The sequence below is a fragment of the Oncorhynchus mykiss genome, chromosome 8 (assembly GCF_057628025.1).
Source record: "Oncorhynchus mykiss isolate SJ-2025 chromosome 8, ASM5762802v1, whole genome shotgun sequence".
NCBI classification, from domain to species: domain Eukaryota; kingdom Metazoa; phylum Chordata; class Actinopteri; order Salmoniformes; family Salmonidae; genus Oncorhynchus; species Oncorhynchus mykiss.
In genome coordinates, this window is record NC_143029.1 from 77,507,597 (window position 1) to 77,534,824 (window position 27,228).

The window sequence follows — 27,228 nt, forward strand, 5'->3', positions numbered from 1 at the left end:
TTCTGTCTGTGATTTATGTAAATAAGGTCTTTCTGTTTTAAATTTTTATTACATTTGCAAAAATGTCTAAAAACCTGTTTCGCTTTGTCAAGTGTGGGGTATTATGTGTAGATTGCTGAGAAAAAAGGTTATATTTAATCAGTTGTGGAACAAGGCTGTAACGTAACATGTGGATAAAGGGTCTGAATACTTTCAGAATGCAATGTATATTGGATAGATGTCTGCTGAGGATACAGATGAAAGAAATGCAAAAAGTGTCCCACTTTTTCTGAATTCACTCAAATAAAAGTACTAATAACAGTACTAATAACAGTACTACAAGAAAAAAGGAACAGGATATGGTACTATAAGAACAAGGACTTAGTAGCAATAGTTTAGTACCAATAGTTTAGATTTTCTCCTGTCAGCCTAATAAATAGGCACATCACCCTACTTGTATTGAATTTAAAACAAGCATTGCTATTGATCATATCTGAGATCATATCCACCTGGCTGAATTCCCCTAAGGTCATTTTGCATCGTTCTTCCTCCCTTCCTTGAAGAAGCCATTAGCCACTGACCTGATATAGCTGGATAGGTGAAAGCAAATTGGCTACGTAGGCTACATTATGGATCTTGGTGAAAAAAGTATGAATTCCATAGGTTGAGGGTTGGGTTAAATGCGGAAGACACACTTTGGTTGAATGCATTCAGTTGTGCAACTGACTAGGCATGCCCTTCCCCTTTCCTATCATATCAGAGCAGTTAGTAGGCTTGGCCTTCTTCAAGGAGAGGAAGAAAGGCCCTGAGTGGCTGCTGTAGTTTCCTGTGTGTCAGACTTCCAGTAATGATTAGTGTCACTTTTACCTCCCCATGCCGTCACAGTGTGTGTCAACACGCTTTCTTCTGACACTTAACGGCATCAAGACCAAACCAAGGAGTATATTCAGCGAAACACAAGAGGTATGTTACTTTTATCCTGATATAATGAGACCAAAATGTTGAACCTCTCTCCTACATCTATTAAAATTTAAGACAAACACATTTTTTGTGCTTTGAAGTTTTGACGTGTCCAATGTTAAGGGGCCAATTTAGTATTTGTGTTTCTCAACTATCTTAAACCCATGAGTGTATAATACAGTTACCCCTAGACACTGATCCAAGATCAGTCTGGTAGGTACCCACCTAATGGATATTGTGAGGATTTGATGTTGTTAAGCTGGTCCTAGATGTATACCTCAGAAAACCTCTACAGCAGCTATAAAGCCCAGGGAATGACATGATTCAAAAAACTACTCCAGGCTACATTAGAATGTCTAAAACCTGATGGAAAGTATGTAGAACAAAAAATACTAAATATGTGGCCCTCTGTTGAATGTTGAAGTCCTAATGTGTCTTGAGTTGTTGCCTATCCGTGATGTAGAAGGACAGTTAAAAAAAAATTTTCAATTGCTTTGGTGCAATTTCACAATAATGTGATACATTTTCACAACTCTTGGTACAAAATTCAAAACTCTAAGCACATTTTTAATTGACTAAGTACAACACCCAAAATCATACATTCACCTTTTCTCCAAGATGAATCAGTGTTTTATCTAGAAATATATTTCACATTGCAATACATGTTCATATAAAGTAGTTGCCTTTCACAATGCAACGCTCACATTCATTTGAATATGATTCTTGTCTCATTTGCTAAGTACATTTTACGGTTACTTAATCTCACTGCTCTTAATTGATAATCACTTAACGATTTGTTAAAACTATAGATTTTAAACTGGTTTTCCAACTAAAGATTTTGATAACTACATAATGAAAATGTATGTCTAAAGTAGAAGCATATAAAGTATGATATATACTGTAATGTATTATTATGATTATGACTATTATGAATTTACTTCACAGTAAAAATATATACAAATAATAATCAGATATTGAAAATAATATACTGTATGTAACAAATGTATCCCCTATACAGTAAACCTGCATCCAAGAGGAAGTTGCTGGGAGTCTTTTTGATACAGTACTGTAATAGTGTAGTATGTCCCATTCACATAGCAGACGTTTTTATACAAAGTGACACACATTTTCATATGTGACCCCAGTGGGAATCAAGTTTACAACTCTGGTGTTGCTAGAGCCATGCTCTTATGAACTGAGTCACATACAAGACCACTACAATACATAAGTACAATATAATACTGTAAAATACAATACAAGATTACAATAAAATACTGTCAAAAACAATACATGGTTTCAATACAGGTGAAGATCTTTGTTTGCCATCATCATTAGCATTCCGCCCTCCTCCAAAAGTTTTCCACCAGGTGTGCGAATAATGAGGACATTTAATGCGTGGTCGATGAGAACCTATGGCCAAAAGCTCAAGATAGGCTTAATGCAAACTACTGCCTGCTAAATATTATGTTTATTTAATTTGATTACAGTACACCTATGATGGAATTACATCTGAACAATACATGTATTTTTTTGCATCAATGATTGTGAAAAATGTCTTCAATAATCACACCTTTGCAAGGATGGAAGTGTTATGTTCAGTCAATTGTAATGGGAAGTGCAAGTATATTGTCTAATATGAAAACAGTGTAATGTATTGTCATTTAATGTATTGTAGCATATTGCAATCAAAGGGATATTTTGAAACATGTATCGTGACTTTTTTTGCTATTGGATTAATTGGCTGTTAAAACAAGTACATTGAGAAGATATCATTATGTTGTGCTTTGGTGATTAAATCAATGTTTTCATGGTATTTCACAGTAAACTTATATTTTGGATCAATGTTTGTGTGATGAAAGAGGTCTTCAAAAAAAATGAATGCACAGGAAAAAATGGAATATGAGACTTGCTGCGTTACAAGTGTTACCAGTTTGGGGTTTTGCACTATAAGTTGTGAAAATTCACCTCACACTTGTGAAAATAGCACCAAACCAATAAAAAAACGAACTCTATGACCATATAAGCTCATCAGGTCTAAGTGAAACTGCTGAAGTGGTCATGTTTTTACCATGGTGTTATATCTGTGTGTTTCTCTCCCAGGTTTGCAATGGTGCAATGTCTGGTGTTCACACTCTGGGTCTGTGCTGTGGCACTGCATTCCCATGGAAGTACAGAGAGAGGTGAGTGATGAATGTGTGTTTGCTCAATATCAATCTTCAATGTGTTTACCCAGCCTAACTGAGTTCTGTGTCTGTGTATGACAGTATCTCAAACGACTGAGCCAAGTGTCTCTAGGAGCACAGACCCGACGGCTGAGACAGTTACTTTAGGACCAGTTGAGACCCAAAGCCCTGATACACACACAGACCAGAGCATAGAAGAAGAACAAGAACCACTTCCCTCAGACCCCTGTCAGGATGAGGAGATGGATAAGGTGAGAGCCTTACGATAATCTGAGGCCTGTCTTAAAACAGTTCAGATTTACAGATTCTCTCCTTTTTCTTTCTTTCTTTCTTTCTTTCTTTCTTTCTTTCTTTCTTTCTTTCTTTCTTTCTTTCTTTCTTTCTTTCTTTCTCTCTCTCTCTCAGAGCGTGTACCAGAGGGATTCTCATGGTGTTATGCAGCTGGTTCAGGGAGAGGACTACAAAAACACTTGCAACCTATCAGACAGTAAGACACATGCACAAAGACACACTCACACAGGTGCACACGCATACACACACACTGAATCCTGTCTGTAGCTCCAGGTGAACAGGCCCACTGTCTTATCTACCCTACCAATCAACTCAACTGCTCCTGGAATTTCCATGGTCTCCCTAACGACAGCCAATCCTACGCCTCCGTCTTGTAAGCCCTTCCAACAATATCCAAGAAAATAAAAAGTATTAACAATAGTAATAGTACAATCTTGTCAATTCATAGGTTATTACTGTGTAATTACCATTTTACTGTATAATCTCATTTTAGTACATGACACCAACCCTCAATCAAGGTGTTTGCTTTAAGCGCTGCTGTGTGTGGGTGTGTGTATGTGTATGTTTGAATATCAGTGTGTGTAAGAACACTGAGAGAATCTCCAGTGTGGACTGTGTCACTGAGGCCATAGGAGGCCAAGGAGCCCAGGGAGGGACTGGAAAGGCTGACCGTGTGGTTGGAAATGTGTCTACTGGGTGCCAAGGCAGTGTGGACAACAGCGCCACCTCGGTGATCCTGACTTTCAACGTGTCATGCTCTGACGTGTGGGGCATCTACACCCATAAATACCAGACCAAAGATATTGATGTGCTGGGCCCGCCCCCCGACATCAACCCAGCCTGGGTCAGAGAGGGGGTTCTGCTGGTGCAGTGGGGTCTCCCATCCATCCGGTCAGCTGCTTCCACTACCAGCTGCTTCCACTACCAGCTACAGATCAATGGCCAGGTAATTCTACCAGAAAAAGAGAGAGAGAGACAGTTGTGTGTCTGTGTGTTTAGCAGTGGCCCCATGTGTTAAGAGGCTGTGTGTATACGTGTATTTTAAGGTGAGGGACTTTAAGGATTTACTGACATACAATGAGACCAACTTAGACCCCACACATTCACACGATGTGAAGATGAGGGTGAGGAGGAGTAAAACCTGCAGAGGATCTCAACACTGGAGCAGCTGGAGCAACACCACCAGTGAGTCTGCAGTCATCAATATTGTAATCATATCTGCTTGTCAAACTCAACGTGCTAACTGAAGCAAAAACAATGCCAGTAACATAGAAAATATCAAAATAATAAAATGTGAGAACCACTGAATGCTTTACAGTGCTAAAAAACACATTTCACTGTCTTTTTCCATCTGCTTGTTATGTTTACACCATTGTGTGTGTGTGTGTGTGTCAGAGGTGGCCCCGTTTGAATTTCCCAATCAGCTGAACTCTCTGGTGGTCGTTGGCATCGCTCTGGGAATACCCATGATCCTCCTGTCTCTGCTGCTGCTGATTCGACTCCAAAGGTATTCTGTTGGATTCATGGAATTTTATTCAGACGGAGGGAGAGAGAGAGAAATGGAGAGATGAAGAGAGCAGGAACTGGAGAGAGAGAGAGAAAGGGAGAGACCGAAGGTGAAACATTGAGAAATTGACAGGAGTGAGAAAGATACAGAAATTGAGAGAGAAAGTGAGAGATGGAGAGAGAAGGAAATTGAGGGGAGAGAACAGAGAGAAACACAGATACATTTACAAAAGAGAGAGAGAGAGAAAAAAAAGAGAGAAACAGACAGACCGAGAGAGAGAGAAACAGACAGACCGAGAGAGAGAGAAACAGACAGACCGAGAAAGATAAACAAAGAGAAAAGATTAATAGAATAAGTATTTATGGAATAAGTACTGATGTGTTTAGTTTTAGTCTCTGACCACAGACCACACACATTTTCTCTGTGAAACTGAACTTCCTTCAAACGAAAGGCGGAAAACACCTTTTATTCTTAGAAAACGAGAGAAAGGGGAAAAACATAAATGATTCAGTGAATGCACAGTAACTGGCACAGTACCTCCACCCCCCAAAAATGACACGTTTAAAATACATATTTTCCGGACATTGAAATCAGGTTAATTTTTGGTTCTGAATTAACGTTGAAAATGCTTACTTTCCAGATATTGAAAATATATATATTTTCCAGACTTTGAAAATATGTATCTTCCGGATGTTGAAATCAGGTGCATTTTTGGTTCTGAATGAAAGTTGAAAATATGTCATTTATAGACGTCTATGTTTAGGCAAAATCAAGACTGGTCCAGAACAGACAAAATCTGATTGATTTCAATGTCCGTGGACATTTGTCTCTCCAACAGCACCCTGGAGAGGCATGCTGGGAATGGACAAGCTAAACATTTTGCATCCCTGCCTTTGACAAAGTGGGCACCGCTTATCACAGGGCGGCATCAGCGCTCACTTAAAAAGCCCATATGCCACTGGTTGAGAGAAATTGTCGTTTTCGGGCAGACTTATGTGAGGTTTTAAGTGTTGTTGTTGTGGTTTTAGGTGTGTCTTGGTCAGTTTAGCTCCAAAAAGGCTGCACTCGTCACCCTGCTGCCATAGGCGGCAACCTAATCCTGCCTAATGAGCGGGCCGGCTGTGGCTATGGTATTAGTGGTGTTATTCCCTGGCTGCTGACTGACTGTGGTGTGTGTGTGTGTGTGTGCGACCGTGTCTGTGTTTTCAGGGAACGTCTGTTTCCCCACATCCCTGGTCCCCCACTGAAGATTAAACACCTCTTGGAGAGAGACGACCAGTTTCAGGTGAAAAAAACAAACACACACACAGCAACGAAACATTTGTTATGTTTACTATCATATCATAACCCCTCTCGTGGAGCTAAAACAAAAATGTTCTCCCTTCGGTTTGTACAGTTTGTCCCTCAGGCCCTGCAGTCCAAATTTGTTGAGGAGATCACAGTGGTGGAGGAAGCTAAGGAAACACCTGTGAATTTGGCCAGTTAAACAAGATGGCTTGTTTAAAGCCCAATCATCCTAATCCCCTAGACTGTGTAAGGGACGATTTGTAAGGAGGATCCCCTTAACAGATGCAGTCATTACCATTTGTTAATACCTATCCAATCCTTTCAAGAGTGGATGCTACTTATTGACATGCATTGTTCTTACATGCTTATTAGTGTCTACTCAATGAATTGTTCTAATGTGCTCAGCTTCTACCAGTGTTGTAGATCTCAAGACCGAGACCAGTCCAGTCTTGAGACCACATATTGGTCTTGTCTTGGTGTCAGCTACATTCGTACTTGGTCTTGACTCGGTCTCGGACAGTGAGGACTCGTAATTTCTTCCCTATAGACGAGTGGAGTAAAAACACTCAAACATATAAACTCCTTTCTTGAAACATTATCTTAACAACCTTTATCTATTATAGACATGTTTACGCAGTGGTGAACCTATAGGACTTCAGTGTGACAGGTTAGTACAGTGGTGAACCTATAGGTCTTCAGTGTGTAACAGGTTAGTACAGTGGTGAACCTATAGGTCTTCAGTGTGTGACAGTGGTGAACCTATAGGACTTCAGTGTGTGACAGGTTGGTGATTCTGAAAGGACAGCAACTGTAATACCAGACACTCATGTAGGAGAGTGCACTTTTTGTAAAACACAAAGGGACAGTGGTGTAGTGGAGTATACGCAGGTATTTTTTCAGTGGGCATTGCCTATACTCACTTAATCCTATTGATGCGTATCAAAGTAGTGTAGTGGAGGCAGTGGCGACCCATCATTAAGGGCAGTTCTTCAGTCCCACCTGTTTAGCAGGGGGTGTGCCTGTTTTGCATGTTATTTTGTCATTAATATGTGTCACATATCAGTTTGAAAAAAATGATTGAGTTAATAAAGCTTCATACAAACATGGTATTTATTTTCTTTCTTGAGTGAGGCAGCTCCAAAATGCAGATGTTTCCACTTAGTTCAGTGCTTTCTGTGGTGGTGGGGCAGCCAGCGGAAAATACTGAGCGTAGGAGTTGGTAAAGTTCTCTTGTTGCGCCTTGAAAGTATGACTCAGTGTTCTGTCACTCATGGGGACACTACGTCACGGCAAAATTCAAGCCCCTTGGGTGCTGCCATAGAGTTACATTAGAAGTGCCCATCCAATAAGGCTCAAGGTCATTGGCCACAGATAAAATGATGTCAAATCATGTTATATCTACCATAGCTTTGATTGGATGGATCATGTCAACATCATGCTTTCTAAATCTTAGCTAGGAAGCTAGCAGTCATGATCATGAATCTAGTTAGCAATCTACAGGCAAATCCTTTTCAATCCTTGTCATGGGAAGAGAAATTGTGAAGAGAAATTATAGATAAAATGTATATAGTGCTCATCGGTCAAAGTGCTCATCAGTCATTGGACATAAACATTACACAAGAAGTTGTAAATTCAACGATGAGTGGTTTGGAAGGAATCAGTGGCTAACTGCAAGCATTGCAAAGCAATCACTACCCTGCTATTCAGTGGAGTGGGTTTAAGGGTTGCTTTTCCAAGCTTATTTGGTATTTGGTATTTTATTATGATCCCCATTAGCTGTTGCAAAAGCAGCAGCTACTCTTCCTGGGGTCCACACAAAACATAAAACATAATACAGAATGATATACAGTAAGACAGAACAGCATTAGACAAGAACAGCTCAAGAACAGAACTACATTTTTAAAAAGACACATGTACCCTACATATCAATGCATACACACACTATCTAGGTCAAATAGGGGAGAGGCGTTGTGCCGCGAGGTGTCGCTCTATCTGTTTTTGGAAACCAAGTTTGCTGTTTGAGCCATATTAGATGGAAGGAAGTTCCATGCAAAAAGGGCTCTATATAATGCTGTAAGTTTTCTTGAATTTGTTCTGGATTTGGGGACTATGAAAAGACCCCTGTTGGCATGTCTGGTGGGATAAGTGTGTGTGTCGGAGGTATAAGTTGACTATGCAAACAATTTGGGATTTCAACACATGAATGTTTATTATAAAAAGAAGAAGTGATGCAGTCAGTCTCTCCCCAACTCTTCGCCAAGAGAGACTGGCATGCATAGCATTTATATCAGCCCTCTGATTACAATTAAGAGCAAAACGTGCCGCTCTGTTCTGGGCCAGCTGCATTATAACTAGGTCTTTCCTTGCAGCACTGGACCACACGACTGGACAATAATCAAGGTTAGACAAAACTAGTGCCTGCAGAGTGTGCTGTCAAAAAAGCAGAGCATCTCTTTATTACGGCTAGACCTCTCCCCATCTTTGCAATTAGGTGCTGGCTTAAGGCTTAAAAGGATAAACATTCAACATTGGCCATCTGATAGCCAGGTGTAGCAGTGTGAAATGTAGGGGAAGGGTTGTAGAGAATCAAAGGACCATGAATATAATAAGAAACATTAGGTGCTGGCTTAAGGCCTGTAGCGATGTCAGGTTAGAACAAGAATAAGGTGGGTGTCCAGGTTAAGAGGAGTTTAATGGAAGAAGATATCCACATTCACACACACATTGCACACACATCTGACCACTCATGGTTCAGATAACTGAGAATTAGGTCCAGTGTCATGACTGTCCTGTGAAGCTCCAAATAGATAAGGTTTGCAATTAATGACTTCAACCAGACCCCCTCTCCCCCGCAGAGGGTGAGGAGGAAGGGAACTGGTGGAGGTTAACAACTCATGTCCTGTTGTAAAACAAGGACAAAATATTCAGCTCTCCCTCTCCAATGTTCACCAGATCAATGTATTTTGTTTCAACAGACCTCTTCCAGCTGAAACTCTAACACGCTCTAAAGTTAATTCTGGAACAATATTTCTAACATAGAATGTGTGGAATGCTCAGAGGCGATCTATAGAACACTAATGTAATTTAGTTTGTTATTTTGTGATGTCATTAAAAATGTTGAAATGAAATATGAACAATTATTAACGTGCTTTTGTGAGGGACATGATTTTAGGAACCATACGAGATAATTGTTTTACATAAACGTTGCACAGTGACAAGCTACGCCCCTGAGTGAGGTCCGAGTGCGTGTCAGCCTCACGGAACCATCCTTTTGAACAAACTATATATATATAAAATGATGGGTTAAGAACTAACATATTAGACCAGAGAGCTGTAGAGCTGCAGCTTTACGTTTAAAATCTCAACACGAGGTAGAGACTCGATAAACTCACCTCCCGGAAAATCACTGGTACGGCTGATTAGCTGTCCTAAGTAAAGTATCTTTGAAAGTGAATTTAAGTGGGACCATTCTACTATTCTATTCAAACCATTGTATTACGCTACTCTCAACACCGCACTGGGAACCACCGACACGGCTGGCTAGCCTATCTTCAAAGAAGCATCTTCCAGAGCGAATGGAAGGAGAATAAGCTCTGTAGTTCTGTTCGGGACTACATGACAAGTCACTGGATACCGGACAACTGCAGAGAACAACAGTAGAAGACTTGTTGGAACCATTTTTGGACAATCAGAGCCTTACAAGCATGCCATGAAAAAGCCCAACCCCCTCTCCAAGGTGGCCTGGTTCCAAGAGAGATACACGGCAAGCGGGCGGCAGTTAGTTTGCAAAGTATAGGATTACTGTAATTGAGAGTATTTTCTAAATGTTAATGTCTCTGTCCCTCTCTCGACCTCTCCATGTCTTTTGTAACAAGCAGCAATATTGTTGTCAGTCCGCTAGGGACCTGTTTTAAATGCATGAAGTGTGTATGCATAACGGAAATGTTGGGAGTTAAGAAGCAAGGGCAGGGGGTGAGTTTAATAATACAATAAACATAGAATGATACAAAACGAGAGTAGCGTCTGGACATGAAACACCTAACTAATACTGCCTGGGGAATGAACCAAAGGGAGTGACAGATATAGGGGAGGTAATCAGTGAAGTAATGGAGTCCAGGTGAGTCTCATAATGAGGCACAGGTGTGCGTAACGATGGAGCCAGGTGTGCATAATGATGGTTGTCAGAGCCAGTGATCAGTAATCCGGCGACGTCGAGCGCCGGAGAGGGGGAGCGGGAGTAGACGTGACACTATGTTTATCCAATGTTACCATTTAATTAGCTAGAAAATAAATAATTAGACCAATTTGTGTAGTACTGAATCATAAGTAAGGCTCAGGTTTTTGCAGAAGCAAGGAGGTTACAGCTGTTCAGAATGATGATATGATACGAGGTTATGATTAATAAGTTGACTGTTTATAGATAGGTAAAGATAGGTAAAGAAGGTAAAGACCGTCAGAGTTTAATTCGGGAGATGGTAACTCTTTAAAGGACCGTTCCCGTGGTGCCCCAGATCATAATTAGGTAATTGTTACATGGTTAATTTAATCAGGTAACAATGAAACATATTTAGGTAATTAAATAAATAACCGAATTCAGATTAAAGTCAAGTCACGACACCAGTGAGAGCTGACATGAACTATGGTTCTGAAAGGAAAGAGGAGAAAGAAAAGTTAGGCTATAGCACTGCTATAATATGAATGACATGGCTGTATAAGCTAGCACAGGTAAGTATATAACAGCAAGGGCTATACACTACAGCAGACATAAGGCCTAGTCACATGGCAATAGCAGTGGTGTTCAATACTTACTTAAAAATACTGCTAATGTCATTTTTGGGGGTACTTTACTCCCATACTTTACTATTTATATTTTTCACAACTTTTACTTTTACTCCACTGATTTCCTAAAGAAAATAATGTACTTTTTACTCCATACATTTTCCCTGACATCCAAAAGTACTCGTTCAATGTTTTATGCTTAGCAGGACAGGAACAAGGTCCAATTCCTGCACTTATCAAGAGAACATCCCTGGTCATCCCTACTGGCTCTGATCTGGCAGACTCACTAAAGCAAATGCTTTGTTTGTTGGAGTGTGCCCCTGGCTATCCGTACATCTTAAAAACAAGAAAATGGTGCCGTCTGGTTTTCTTAATATAAGACATTTGAAATGATTTATACTTTTACTTTTGATAAGTATATTTTAGCAATTACATGTATTTTTGATACTTAAGTATATTTAAAACCAAATACTTTTAGACTTTTATTCAAGTATGTTTTTCTGGATGACTTTCACTTTTACTTGAGTCATGTTCTTTAAGGAGTCTTTACTTTTACTCAAATATGACCATTGGGTACTTTTTCCACCACAGGGAAATAGACTAAACAGCCTTTTGGACTTCGACACATCAAACTCAGGAAAATGTCGTCAAATTAACATCAAAGTAATGCGGGAATGTATACATAATATAATTATAATGAGCATACGTGATATATATAGAATAGAAAATAGCCTATCACCATAAATGAGCGATGCTAATAAATGGCTAATCGCTAACAGTCATGCTAAATGGCTTATGCATTCCGATGCAAATACAATCAGTAGTGCTAACGCTGGCGGGAGGGCAGGCTAGCTAACAAGCTCAACACACGGTAATTATACATAATACCCAACAAAACTTGGATTCAATTAATATGACACAGATCTCAAGGCACTTAGGTTCAGATGCCCGCACAATTAAACATCAGACATACAGGGATTCAGTCCACTGGAGGAAAAGTTCAGCAGGAGGGAAAAACTGTAGCAGTGCTCATCAGGATGGGGAAAGCACGTTTTTGACCACACAGCGTGCTGGGGCCATAGACTAACTGAAACTGAAGTTACAGGAATCAAGGCCACTGACAGGCTGAAGTTGATGTGGTAATAAGTATTTGGTGTGACCTTGACTAATAAGACACTAACAAAAGTTGGGGTCCTCTGAATGGGAGATTAAACTGCCAGACTAGATCTAACCAGAAGGGGAGGCTAGAATCAGCTGACTTGAAGCTGGCAGTTTTAACATAATGGTAAGGTGTTGGGACAGCTTTATGTAGGCCATAACAGTTTATGGGCTCCGTTTATCACTGTTATAGTGCAATTAATGTATTGTTTGGTGTTGTGTAGTGGCTTTGTTGACATGCAACAATATTTTTTTGTTTGTTTATACGACATCAAGTATGTAGTACAATAGAGAAATCATGCACAAAGTAGCCTACACAATCGCAAAGCACATGAAATATATTACACAGCCTAGTTTCAGCTGAATACAATCTGCAGGCAGCAAGAGTGTGCAGCTCTCAAATGGTTTTAGCATGGAGCAGCTCACAAAAGAATGACATCGGTAGCCGGTAGGGTAGGAAAGACGATTCAAAGTATGATATCTAACGGTAAATGCTAACTAAGGCAACAATAGGTATGCAAACCAGGTATTTAAAAAGTTTAGTCCGTGTTGGTTAGTAGGCTATTTGTGATGCGCAAAGACTGGCCCGGGTGTACAGAGGCCCACCCATTGGGGAGCCAGGTCCTGACAAGCCCACCCAATCAGATTGATGTGGTTTAAGCATTGTTGTGGACTTATACCATCACATGTTTGTATTTTTTCTATTTATAAAACAAGTGATTTTGAGAGCAAACATCTGCAAAATCTATAGGAAAACTTTTCACACAGGTTGCCTTTCCTTTGAGGGGCTGGCCATTTTGATTTTTTTTGGCAAAATTAAAAAAGTATACCCACTTTTCCAAGCACCACTACACCACTGCATAGGGCAGATGGAAAGACAGAAATCACACACAGCATGAAGTTAAAGCAGTTTCCCAACCGGGGGTAAGCGTACCCCTAGGGGTACAAAATGCATAACAAAAATATTGGGAAAAATATATCTATTTTTAATTATATTTAATAACATTTTAATAGGCAGGAAACATTTACTGAGGTCACTAGTGTGAATTCTGTAGTTATTTTATATTTATAGGCCTACTTTTTGACTTTACTAGCCTCTGCCCACCCGCTCGTCGGCTCAATGTTTGATCCTCTGCTTGCGCCAAGTGCAAGTTTTCCATTGCTTCGCGAACTACAGTGCCTGCTGCTGTTTTCCTCACAGAAACTATGAATGATAAGACAGTAGCTGATGCACTGAAGACTGTACCATTGTCAAATACCATGGTGGGCCGTAGGATCTATGACATGGGCATGGATATTGTTAATCAATTGGTGAAAGAATTATAATAATTGGACAAACCAACTGATGTCAGTAGGGAGGCCCATTTGATTGTGTTTGTTCGATACAGAGACATTTCGGAAATGAATGAGCACATTTTGTTCTGCAAGAAGCTAACGGGGAGAACTAATCCTGTGTTCATGTGTGCATGGATTGTGCTGCATCAATGCCTGGGAGAGTGAAATTATTACTTACCCACATAAAGAAGATAAATCCCACTTTATCATTCACAGAGAGGCATTGGCCAGCAAGATAATGAGTCCTGAGTTACATGATGTTTTGAATGACGCAGTGAAAATGATTAACTTTATCATGTCCAGGCCTTTGAAAGGCTGTGGGTAGACAGTGGTACTGTGCTCCAGCAGCTGCTGCTTCACACCGACATCCGTTTGCTATCCAGAGAGAAAGTAAGTGAAGAAAGGGATTTTCTGTCTGAGCACTCACACCCCCTTGTGGTGAGGAGCACGCCTTGCCTATCGTGCTGATGTGTGCAGCAAACTGAACAACCTGAATCTAACTCTTCAAGGTAAAGACACACACATTCTAAACATGTACGACAAAGTGTGTGGATTTATGAAGGAGATCAAACTCTGGGAGAGGAAATGTGAAGATGGGGAAGAAAGTTGTTTCCAGCAGCTTGACACCTAACGTTTTACAGTGCTCCGATGGTGCAAATAGTAATCAAATCTAATCAAAATCAAATCAAAGTTTATTTGTCACGTGTGCCAAATACAACACCTTATAGTGAAATGCTTACTTACAAGCCCTAACCAACAGAGCATTTTCTAAGTATAAAATAGGTATTAGATAAACAATAGATGAGAGAAAAAAAGAAAAAAAATGAAAATGAAAATAACAGTAGCGAGGCTATATACAGGTGGTACCGGTACAGAGTCAATGTGCGGGGGCACCAGTTAGTCAGGCTAATTGAGGTAATATGTACATGTAAGTATAGTTAAAGTGACTATGCATAGATGATAAGCAGAAAGTAGCAGCAGCGTAAACTAGTGGTTGGCGAAGGGGGGGGGGGGGGGTCTTAGACCATTTTTAGGGCCTTCCTCTGACACCGCCTGGTGTAGAGGTCCTGGATGGCAGGCAGCTTAGCCCCAGTGATGTACTGGACCGTACGCACTACCCTCTGTAGTGCTTTGCGGTCGGAGGCCAAGCAGTTGCCGTACCAGGCAGTGATGCAACCATGCTCTCAATGTTGCAGCTGTAGAACCAGTGCAAATAGTCCGGGTAGCCATTTGATTACCGTAGTCTTATGGCTTGGGGGTAAAAGCTGTTGAGAAGCCTTTTGGTCCTAGACTTGGCGCTCCGGTACCGCTTGCCATGCGATAGCAGAGAGAACTATTTATGACTGGGGTTGCTGGAGTCTGGGGTTGCCGTACGCAATACCCTCTGTAGTGCCTTGCGGTCGGAGGCCAAGCACTTGCCGTACCAGGCAGTGATGCAACCAGTCAGGATGCTCTCACTTTTGCAGCTGAATAAATCCTTTTGAGGATCTGAGGACTCATGCCAAATCTTTTCATTCTCCTGAGAGGGAACAGGTTGTCATCTCCTCTTCACGACTGTCTTGGTGTGTTTGGACCATTCTAGTTTGTTGGTGATGTGGACACCAAGGACACCACTACATCCACATCGACGAGAATGGGGGCGTGCTCGGTCCTCCTTTTCCTGTAGTCCATAATCATCTCCTTTGTCTTGATTAGGTTGAGGGACAGGTTGTTATTCTAGCATCACCGGCCAGGTCTGACCTTCCTAAAGGCTGTCTCATCGTTGTCGGTGATCAGGTCTACCACTGTCGTGTCGTCTGCAAACTTAATGATGGTGTAGTTGTGCCTGGCCATGCAGTCGTGGGTGAACAGGGAGTACAGGAGGGGACTGAGCACGTACCCCTGAGGGGCTCCCATCAGGCAGTTCAGGATGAAGTTGCAGAGGTAGGTGTTTATTCCCACGATCCTTAGCTTAGTGATGAGCTTTGAGGGCACTATGGTGTTGAACGCTGAGCTGTAGTCAATGAATAGCATTCTCACATAGGTGTTCCTTTTGTCCAGGTGGGAAAGGACAGTGTGGAGTGCAATAGAGATTGCATCATCTGTGGATCTGTTTGAGCGGTATGCAAATTGGAGTGGGTCTAGGGTTTCTGGGGTAATGGTGTTAATGTGAGCCATGACCAGCCTTTCAAAGCACTTCATGGCTACGGACATGAGTGCTATGGGTCTGTAGTCATTTAGGTAGGTTACCTTAGTGATCTTGGGCACAGGGACTATGGTGGTCTGCTTGAAGCATGTTGGCATCACAGACTCAATCAGGGACATGTTGAAAATGTCAGTGAAGACACCTGCCAGTTGGTCAGCACATGCCCGGAGCACACGTCCTGGTAATCCATCTGGCCCAGCGGCCTTGTGAATGTTGACCTGTTTAAAGGTCTTACTCACGTCGGCTACAGAGAGCGTGATCACACAGTCGTCCGGAACACCTGATGCTCTCATGCATGCCTCAGTGTTGCTTGCCTCAAAGCGAGCAGAGAAGTGATTTAGCTCGTCTGCTAGGCTAGTGTCACTGGGCAGCTTGCGGCTGTCTTTTATAGTCTGTAATAGTTTGCAAGCCCTGCCACATCCGACGAGTGTCGGAGCCGGTGTAGTACGATTCAATCTTTGTCCTGTATTGGTGTTTTGCCTGTTTGTCGAAGGGCATAGCAGGATTTCTTATACGCTTCCAGGTTAGAGTCCTGAACCTTGAAAGCGGCACCTTTAGCTCAGTGCGGATGTTGCCTATAATCCATGGCTTCTGGTTGGGGTATGTACGTACAGCCACTGTGGGGACGACGTCTTCGATGCACTTATTGATAAAACCAGTGACTAATGGGGGTACTCCTCAATGCCATCGGAAGAATCCCGGAACATATTCCAGTCTGTGCTAGCAAAACAGTCCTGTCGTTTAGCATCTGCTTCATCTGACCACTTTTTTATAGGCCGAGTCACTAGTGCTTCATGCTTTAATTTTTGCTTGTAAGCAGGAATCAGGAGGATAGAATTTCTTATGGATAGGGGAGACGCTAGCGTCTCAAGTGGCCAATTGCCTCGGGAAATGCAGAGCGCCAAATTCAAATAAAACACTATAAAACTCAAACTTTCATTAAATCACACATGCAGGGTACTCAATTAAAGCTACACTCGTTCTGAATCCAGCCAACATGTCAGATTTTAAAAATGCTTTTCGGCAAAAGCATGAGAAGCTATTATCTGATAGCATGCACCCACCTGAACCACCTGAACCAGTTGTAAACAAAACAACTAGCGTAGCAGGCGCTACACAAAACGTTGAAATAAAATATAAAACATGCATTACCTTTGACAAGCTTCTTTGTCGGCACTCCAATATGTCCCATAAATATCACAATTGGTCATTTTTTTCGATTAATTCCGTCCATGTATACCCAAAATGTCCATTTCTAAAGCAGGTTTGATCCGGAAAAAAACAGCTTTCCAAAACACAACGTCACTACAAAACATTTCAAAAGTTGCCTATAAACTTTGCCAAAATATTTCAAACTACATTTGTAATACAACTTTAGGTATTGTTAAACGTTAATAATCGATCAAATTGTAGACGGGGCAATCTGTATTCAATAGAGCAAGTAAACAAAACATGCACCATTTTCCCTCTTGCGTAACTATCAACAGTGTAACGTTGTTCCAGGATGTGCTTCTTCTTCGTTTCACCAATGATTAACTTCAACCCAATTCCAAAGACTGGTGACATCCTGTGGAAGTCGTAGGAACTGTAAAATGGGCGCTATCAAATTTCCCTTGGCAAAGACAACTGAGGGAACGGTCAGAGGAAAAAATAAAAATAAATTCTGAACAGTATTTCCTCTGGGTTTTGCCTGCTACACAAGTTCTGTTATAGTCACAGACATGATTGAACCAGTTTTAGAAACTTCAGAGTGTTTTCTATCCACACCTACTAATCATATGCATATAATATATTCCTGGCATGAGTAGCAGGAAGTTGAAATTGTGCATGCTATTTATCCAAAAGTGGAAATGCTGCCCCCTATCCCCAAGAAGCTTTAGTCCCCGGCCACTAGGTGAGCGGTTTCCTGTTTGCTTATTTCCTTATACAGCTGACTCAGTGCGGTCTTAGTGCCAGCATTAGTCTGTGGTGGTAAATAAACAGCCACAAAATTTTTTTATGAAAACTCTCTTGGCAAATAGTGTGGTCTACAGCGTATCATGAGATACTCTACTTCAGGCGAGAAAAATCTAGAGACATCCTTAGATTTCGTGCACCAGCTGTTGTTCACAAATATACATAGACCCCCCCCCCCCTCCTTGTCTTACCGGAGTGTGCTGTTCTGTCTAGCCGGTGCAGCGTATATCCCGCCAGCTGAATGTTTTCCATGTCGTCATTCAGCCACAATTCGGTGAAACATAAGATGTTAGTTTTTAATGTCGTGATCGTACCTTGTCTAATTTATTGGGAAATGATTGTACGTTGGCAAGTAATATTAAGGGTAAGGGCATATTTCCCACTCGCCATCGGCGGATCCTTATGCGGCACCCCGCCCTGTGTCCTCTATACCTGTGTCTATTTCTCTTGTCAATGACAGAGATTTCGGATTTTGTCGGGTATCTGAAGTACATCCTGTGTGTCCAGCTTGTTGAAGAAAAAACTCTTTGTCTAATTGACCTTCAGGTAGGTCAACATGTTTTAGTGGTACAGTTTCATTTATTTTACTAGGCAAGTCAGCTAAGAACAAATTCTTATTTTCAATGATGACAGATTTGCACCTTGGGGGTTTGAACTTGCAACCTTCCGGTTACTAGTCCAACTCTCTAACCACTAGGCTACCATGCCACCCCAGTACCCAAAGAAGGTTGGGAACCACTGTGTTAAAGGATAAGCAGTCAATTCACTCTGACATAATAAACCAGTAGGTCCCAATCATAAGAATAAAAAAACACAACCATTAAGACTTTCCCAATCGAAATGTACAACTATTACTTCCTATTCATGTTTAGCACACAAAGTAACCTGTGATCTAAAGTTGGAACTGACAGCGTTTGAAGATATGAAACAAACAGACAATCATAATATCAGTCCAAAATATAAAATTCCCAGTTTATGCTACAAAACCAGCTTTATAAGAGGTTTAAAAAAAAGGTTATATTTGACTCAACATTCCATGATGTACACAAAGGCATTGTGGCAGAATAGATGGATGCAGTTCAATGCATGATTAATATTTCTTGATAGTCCCAAAAATATTGCTATCGGGTAGTAAATCACAGCTGGCCTGGTACATTGTTTGTTGCCTCCATTCGGGATGCACTGGTTCAGTTTCAATGACTCAATATTCTGGACAAAAACGGATGAATGTAACTAATGCTGGGAATGTCGATACAATGAAACTAGAAGGTCAATGATTACACGTCAGTCATAACGTGATTAATAGGCTAGCTATATTTAAGTAGTAAGCTAAAAACATGGAGCCTAACATTAGCTAGATAGCTAGCTAGCTGCTAGGAGGATGTCATGTCATGTCATGCCAATGGAGGAGTGGGTGAGTGACTGATGTTTTCCCCTCATATCGTTTTTCAGTGGCTATACACAGCTAGAGATGCAGGTGTCATTTGGTTAGCTAGCAAGAACTTGAACGACTGTTATCCAGTTAACATATCTCTTGCGTTCGCAAATTCACTCTGGTTATCTACTCAGATTTCAGAGCGTGTGCCATAGGGCAGAACAACTGATGAATTTACAAACGCGCAACACCCGCTGAATATGACCGGTGTCAGTAAAGTTATGCAAAAAATGTAATAGGGTGAAGAATGCTCTAGATAACATGTAAACAGCCTAATCAGCTCTGCTACGGCGAGTAAAATGGTCAGAGATACGTGTTCTCTCATTTGCATCTGAAAGTAGCTAGCTAGCAAGCGAGCCTCTAGCACTTAGCCATCCCGGATCCGGGATCGTGAATACAGCCTCAAGCTCATTACCATAACGCAACGTTAACTATTCATGAAAATCGCAAATGAAATGAAATAAATATGCTAGCTCTCAAGCTTAGCCTTTTGTTAACAACACTGTCATCTCAGATTTTCAAAATATGCTTCTCAACCATAGGAAAACAATCATTTGTGTAACAGTAGCTAGCTAGCATAGCATTTAGCGTTAGCATTAGCGTTAGCATTCAGCAGGCAACATTTTCACAAAAACCAGAAAAGCATTCAAATAAAATCATTTACCTTTGAAGAACTTCAGATGTTTTCAATGAGGAGACTCTGTTAGATAGCAAATGTTCAGTTTTTCCTGAAAGATTATTTGTTTAGGAGAAATCGCTCCGTTTGGTGCGTCACGTTTGGCTACCAAAAAAAAATGAAAATCCAGTCATCAAAACGCCAAACTTTTTTCCAAATTAACTCCATAATATCGACTGAAACATGGCAAACGTTGTTTAGAACCAATCCTCAAGGTGTTTTTCACATATCTCTTCAATGATATATCGTGGAAGTGTGCTTTCTCTCCTGAATCCCAGGAGAAAATGCCCGCACCTGAAGATTACGCACCAATTTAGACAAAGGACACCGGGCGGACCCCTGGAAAATGTAGTCTCTTATGGCCAATCTTCCAATGATATGCCTACAAATACGTCACAATGCTGCAGACATCTTGATGAAACGACAGAAAGCGCAGGCTCGTTCCTGGTGCATTCACAGCCATATAAGGAGACAAGGGAAAATAGAGCTTCAGAAATTCTGCTCATTTCCTGTTTGAAGTTTCATCTTGGTTTCGCCTGTAGCATGAGTTATGTGGCACTCACAGATAATATCTTTGTAGTTTTGGAAACGTTAGACTGTTTTCTTTCCAAAGCTGTCAACTATATGCATAGTCGAGCATCTTTTCGTGACAAAATATTTTTTTCCCGTGGCAAAAATATATTTTATCCAATAATGAAATAGCGCCCCCATAGACTCAACAGGCTAGACAACTTTAGCCAGTTAGCTTGGGTGCTTCATTGGGACAAGCATGCATTTTCAGGCAAGTTGCAAAAGGACGAGGAGGCTACAATTTCACATCATTTATCAGTGAGATTTTGATGGCCAACTACCTGAAAAAAGTTTCAGAGGGTTTATTTAATGTTCCTTCGTTACATTTTAGCTCATCTTGCTCTGGCTAGCATTAGATTTTTGAACTTGTTGTTGGTGATGTACACAACTGAGGGCGAGAGAGCCTATCTTTTCATGGTTGTTTGATGAATAGGACTGTAAAGTTCCCACTCTATATTGCTATATAATTTTCACAAATGCCAGTATACGTAATTCCCAAACGTTCTAAGAATTTATGAAAACATGAAAATGACCCTATCTAAGTGGTTGCTTGTCAGATTTTTTTTGTGTGTGTCATATTCTTCTTGGGGTGTACGTGAACAGATTTCAAGTTGCTAAAATGCTGTCAGTTCTGCTTTAAATGCAACAATGTTTCACACACATAAGTTATTTTCAAATAGATTGCTAACAATAGCAAGTGCACTGCAATAAAAAACACAGTTCCACTCACCAGATGATGATCATTTGAAAGTTAACTTCTTGTTGAAAGTTAATCTTGAAAAGGGAGAAGCTAGCAATTAGCAACATCATCCTCTTTGATAACACCTGCTGCAGCTGCCGCTAACTAGCCGACAACAAAAGCTAGCTAGCTAGACCATGGGAAAACTACGGCAGAGGGCAGAAGTTTCCATATGTTTTTCTAAAAATGGTCCCACCCATTAAGTCAAAATGTGATTGGTTGATTCCACTGTCACTCTACCAAATTTTGCCCTAATACAGTTGAATGGCAGAAGCCTTTATCTAGCTTCCAATTGGATCTTTTTTTCTCTTCATTGTTAACCCTTTCCTTTCCCCGAGAAAACTGAAGAGATTAAATCAGAACATAATTGAAAATAATAATATAATGATAATTATTATTATAATCATTATTTTATAAATCCTTAGCCCTTCTCTGAAGACGTAGAAGACCCATTGTCCCCCACTGTGTTTGGGTTAGTAATAATTTGTAGAGTGGTTCTATTTCCCTCAGCTGCATTTATTCACTATTCTGAATGTCTAAAGAATCCATACGTTGTTCTGAAATATGAACACAGAAATACTGGACATTTTTTACTCTTATTATGCTGGTCATTTGACCCTCCAAAAACAATGATGGCCTTCAATTGGACTTGCATTTTTCTGGTCTTGGTCTAGACTTGGTCTCGAACCCCCTCTAGTCTTGGTCTTGACTCGGACTTGATTTTCTCCAGTCCTGGTCTTGAATCGGTCTCTCTTTAGATGGTCTTGAATACAACACTGAATTGTACAATAGAGTAGCCTCCTCTACAGGAGGCTCTGCTGCTGCCTAGCTGTCTGGTCCCCCAGTGGCTGTCCTAATAACAACATGGCAAATGATGTGAACATTAGCCTACAACAAATGATGTGGACACAAAAAAGTGACAGGTGAGGGGAAAGATTAAATATTTTATAGACCCCCTTAACAGTTGAAATGTGGACCTGTAAGGGTTGTTTGGTTGTGACCTGCTTTGGCAATTACATGAATGTAAAGATCAGGGGTTATAACTGTGACAACGGGTCAGCTATGGTACTGGTAGAAGTTGCCCACAGATCTAGGCACAGATCTAGGATCAGTTTACCCTATCCGAATCCATTAGCTTTACCATTTACCAACAATGTAAAGACCTAACTCAGATCTGATCAGTGTCTAGGGGCAAATTCAAACTAGTCAGGGGGCCAAATTCCAAAATGACAGTGACTCCACCTTGTAGACAAAATAACAACAGCAAATTACATGTTAGTAAATCTAAACCATAGTAATTTACTGGAGCAATTGGGGTTGCCTTGCTTTGCTCAAGGGCATATCGACAGATTTTTCACCTAATCGGCTTGAACCAGCCACCTTTTAGTCACTGGCCCAACACTTTTAACCACTCGGCTACCTGCTGACTTATGTGTATGCGAGTACGTGTGTATCTTTGTATACAGTGATATGTATATGATTTTGTATAGTCAAATACAAACAAGGAATGGATTAAGAAAGGAATATGCCTTTAATACCAAAACAAATAAACATTGAAATTGTTTAATGTTTGTATTTGTTTAACATTTATTTAACTAGGCAAGTCAATAAAGACATTATCTCCCAAAAAATCATGTCTATGTTTGCATTTAAGCCTCTGTTTTGGATTTGCCCACTTTTTTAACAGTGTTCCCTAAGTCAATGAAGAGCACATTCTTATTTGCAATGGCAGCCTTTTCACTAATAAAATCTTCATCAGTAACATATCCGTGTAACGTGAGTCATATAATGTACATTATACACAGAGAGAAAGACCATTGCAGATGGCAGTTTTAATGTCCTTGTGTGCACTTATGGCAGAACTGGTCCACATGTATGCATATAAACATGCAAACTCACACACACGCACACACGCACGCACGCACGCATGCACACACGCACACACACACACACACACACACACACACACACACACACACACACACACACACACACACACACGTCAAAGCATCCCTCCATGGGAAACCACATGCCTAGTTGTGGAACAACAGACATAAACAGGTGCACCTTTGTAAACAACAAAGCATTGTCTCCTATAGGTCCAATTGAATACACATGTGCGCACAAACACACAAACACACACACACACACACGTACAAGTCGTCCCACTTCACATTTCCATATAGGCCGTCTCTGTTGAAAAAGATAAAAGCATTACAACTATATTACAAGCACTGTGTGAGTGATGTGTGTGTGTGTGTTGATGTCCTACCACTCCGCAGCCTCTCGTCTCTCAGCTGTGTTTTGTCCAGGGGGTGTGTGAGCGGAGGTATGCTGTCAGCACCGACCCCCTCTCTGCAGCTCTCTATCAGCTTCTCCAGAGTCCCGAAACACTGCAGCATCTGCCCAGGAGATAACTACACACACACACACACACACACACACACACACACACACACACACACACACACACACACACACACACACACACACACACACACACTCTGTTATGTTAGCAGTATTGTGTTGTATTGTAAGCTGCTACTTCATTGTCTACTTATTGATTGTTAATAAAGTGCAGTTATTCTCACATACTGTGCCTTCAGAAAGTATTCACACCCATTTACTTTTTCCACATTTTGTTGTGTTACAGTCTGAATTTAAAATCGATTCAATTTAGATTTTGTGTCAATAAGTATTCAACCTATGTTATGGCAAGCCTAAATAAGTTAAGGACTAAAAATGTACTTAACCAGTCACATAATAAGTTGCATGCACTCACTCTGTGTCCAATAAAAGTGCTTAACATGATTTTTGAATGAATTACCTCATCCCTGTACCACACACACACAATTATCTCTAAGGTCCCTCAGTCAAGAAGTGAATTTCAAATACAGATACAACCACAAAGAACAGGGAGGTTTTCAAATGCCTCGTAAAGAAGGGCACCTATTGGTAGATGGGTCAAAATAAAAAAAATATTGAATACCTTTGAGCATGGTGAAGTTATTATTACACTTCAAATCAAATCTAAGTTTATTTGTCACATGCGCCGAATACAACAGGTGTAGACTTTACAGTGAAATGCTTACTTACAGGCTCTAACCAACAGTACAAAAAAGGTATTAGGTGAACAATAGGTAAGTAAAGAAAAAAAACAACAGCAAAAAGACAGTGAAAAATAACAGTAGCAAGGCTATATACAGTAGCGAGGCTACATACAGGCACCGGTTAGTGGGGCTGATTGAGGTAGTATATACATGTAGATATGGATGGTGTGTCAATACACCCAGTCACTACAAAGATACAGGCGTCCTTCCTAACTCAGTTGTTGGAGAGGAAGGAAACCGCTCAGGGATTTCCCCATGAGGCCAATGGTGACTTCAAAACAGTTACAGATTGTAATTGCTTTAAATGCTGTGAGCCACAACATTGTAGTTATTCCACCTAAATGACAGTGAAAAGAAGGGAGCCTGTGCAGTATACAAATATTCCCAAACATGCATCATGTTTGCAATAAGGCACTAAAGTAAAACTTCAAAAAATGTGGCAAAGAAATAAACGTTATATTCTGAATACAAAGCGTTAAAGCGTTATGTCCTGAGTAGAATCTATTTAATCCCTTTTGAATTCAGGCTGTAGCACAACAAATGTGGAAGTAGTCAAGTGGTAAGCACTGTATTTATTCAGCTCATTACAATGACTACAAGGCCTTGCATGGTGGGCATTACATGGGAGGTATTAGTCACTCCTGTGTGTACATGTGTGAGCAGTGAGTGAGTTACTGCAGTGAGCAGTAATAGTTCAAGTTTTTTTTCATGTGTAATGAATACTTTGGAACTCATATACCCTTGTGTTCTCACGATAATACCGAGCAACTCACCTGAAGTGTCCATCCTTCAGAGGAGTGGTGGATTCTGTAAGTGTGGACGTACGGTGTCTTTCTGAACCAGAGAGAGAAAGGATTTACACTCAGAATCAGGATATCCTTTTTCACAGCCTTATGTTAATATAAACCAAAGGTAAAACAAACTGGCAACATTGAAACACACGTTGAAAAAACGATCCACTCATTCTGAAAGTGCTCTTAGTTCTAATTACATATTTCTACTCATCTCAGTACAAGACACCCTGTTTTGTCTCTAAACTTCTATGAGTACTTTTCAGCAAATTAATAGACCATTTCAATTTTCTGTTCAATTATTCTTAATTTTTTCATGTTACAGCAATTGATAATGGTCCTAACAAACAATCTAGTTGAACTGAAATAATGATATACCTTTGTAGCCGAGTGACAGCCTAAAACTGAAATACAGAAAATGTAGTATTTATATTTAAGAAAATGTGTTTGCTTGCTTGAGCGCTCTAAAAGCTTTGTATAATAGCATATGCCTACTCCATTTCTACATCCATATGATAGGATATTCAATATGACATTAAATAAAACGGTCTTTGAGCAGTCATATAATTTGTAGGCCTGAATCTCAATTAAAATACAATTCAAAGTGGCCAAATTGTGGATTTTGTCATGTCAGAAATTACTACAACCTATTCTATAGTATCTCAAATTTCATGATGAACATGAACAGAAAGCTTACATAAAGCATACATAAAAACAGAATCAAAAATCACATGGGCCTCTGGCAGTTTAAATCGGTAAAATGATTTCAAAAACTCACTCCACAAAAGAGTATAGGCCAGAGAGTGAGTTTATCAACTCACCTCACGCAGAGGCAATACATTCCTTGCAGACTCTCACTGTCCCGCAGGAGAAAGCTCCCCTCTCTACCATGCCTCTCCAGCAACCTTTCCGTTTTCCCCTTACCGATTTTACCGTAGTAGATAGACCGGACCAGCGCGCTCTCACTCTCCGGCTCCATGAGCGTGAAACTTTGGAGATGAGCACCACTGTCACCCTTGCGTGCCATGGAGCCCTGAGAGAGTGCGCAGAAAGACAGACTGTGGGAAAGGGCGTGAGGCAGGAACCGACAGCGTCTTGGTGTTTCACACCTTTTTTTTAAATCGTGTCAAATGCAAAAAAATGGCACCTAATGTTTTTTTCTCAGCTTCAAGTCAAAACAAGGGCCCTTTGTCTGTGTGATTCAGACAGACAACAACATTCTCTGACAGACGGAAGTGTGTGTGAATGTGGTTCTCTCTAATCTTGATATTTTGTCCATTGTCTTACATGGGTGAGAAGTACTAAATTGAAAATTAGGCCTACAGAATTATAATTAATTAGATGTGAGCATGTGACACTTTGTGGTGTTTCCTTATGAAATTGTTTTAGATCTCACTCAAGCAAAACGGTTTAGGATTCAATTGTGCATTAAATATAGGCTAGACAAATCAATAATTCTAGGCTATAGGGTACTTGGTGTTTGCATAAAATATCAATAAATTAAACTATGAGTAAGAGACAGGCTGCATCCCAGCTAGCACATTTGGTTCCTTTGAAGTTGTGGGAACTAAGTTGTTGGTTTTGCATTTTCTGGGAACAAAGTCATACTTTTCCTTACCGGTAAAACTGAACATTTTTAAATTGTTAAATATTTCACCTGTTTTGGGAACATTCCTTTTTAGGTTGCAGTGAGAACGTTTTACTATGGTTCCCTGAAAGTTTTTCTGGTAGGTTTTATTAACTTTCTGAGAAAGGGAAATTATAGGTTATTTGGAGGTTGAATAAGTTCCTTAAAACTTTCACCGAATGTTTCAATAAGACTTTTTATAACACAGCTAGCTTAGGTTAACTGTTCTGACATCCACGCACAAATAGAAATTCATTTGCTTAGGTATTAATCATGCAAACATGTTTATTTTTCATGTTTGCATGGCATCAGTGAGATTCAAACCTATGATCTTCTGTTCTCTATCCATGGAATTAGTCCACTGCATCACCACGATGGAGCTAGCATGCTATTTTTTAAAAATACTAATACTAAGCTGTTCCCTTTAATCTATTCAAAAAGACCCCATTTCGAAAGGAAACCGGCACTCATTAAGATCAGGTGTGGCCAATTAGTAGGCGCGACCAACACGCCTGAACACACTTAACAAGATAGAGGATAGAAAGAGTTTTGTTGACGATGAGAACGGAATGTACAGTGGGACAAAAAAGTATTTAGTCAGCAACCAATTGTGCAAGTTCTCCCACTTAAAAAGATGAGAGAAGTGTAGTTGAAGTGTAC

The 27,228-nt window shown here is 40.4% G+C and overlaps 2 protein-coding genes and 1 long non-coding RNA gene across 4 annotated transcripts; 1 reads left to right on the plus strand and 2 right to left on the minus strand.

The window, feature by feature from the left end:
• Positions 1-685: 685 nt before the first annotated feature.
• Positions 686-7,309, plus strand: LOC110530632 (uncharacterized). Its single transcript, XM_021613846.3, has 10 exons — positions 686-942; positions 3,040-3,119; positions 3,204-3,373; positions 3,528-3,609; positions 3,681-3,786; positions 3,990-4,359; positions 4,460-4,598; positions 4,809-4,920; positions 6,130-6,205; positions 6,317-7,309. The coding sequence occupies exons 2-10, from the start codon at positions 3,047-3,049 to the stop codon at positions 6,404-6,406; spliced, it is 1,218 nt and encodes a 405-aa protein (XP_021469521.1). The 5' UTR covers positions 686-942; positions 3,040-3,046; the 3' UTR covers positions 6,407-7,309.
• On the minus strand, positions 3,438-17,165 carry LOC149982133 (uncharacterized). Its single transcript, XR_016482641.1, has 2 exons — positions 16,817-17,165; positions 3,438-4,365 (listed from the first exon to the last, which is right to left on the minus strand). It is a non-coding gene; the product is annotated as an uncharacterized LOC149982133 (long non-coding RNA).
• A 5,387-nt stretch (positions 17,166-22,552) lies between these two features.
• Positions 22,553-26,115, minus strand: LOC110530635 (SH2 domain-containing protein 1A). 2 transcript variants are annotated; one of them, XM_021613847.3, is made up of 4 exons: positions 25,763-26,115; positions 24,924-24,984; positions 23,313-23,457; positions 22,553-23,233 (listed from the first exon to the last, which is right to left on the minus strand). In XM_021613847.3, the coding sequence occupies exons 1-4, from the start codon at positions 25,966-25,968 to the stop codon at positions 23,211-23,213; spliced, it is 435 nt and encodes a 144-aa protein (XP_021469522.1). In that variant the 5' UTR covers positions 25,969-26,115; the 3' UTR covers positions 22,553-23,210. The 2 variants fall into 2 exon arrangements, with proteins under 2 accessions (XP_021469522.1, XP_090038795.1); XM_090182669.1 differs by lacking the exon at positions 22,553-23,233 and having other exon boundaries at positions 23,240-23,457; positions 25,763-26,036.
• Between the last annotated feature and the right edge of the window lie 1,113 nt (positions 26,116-27,228).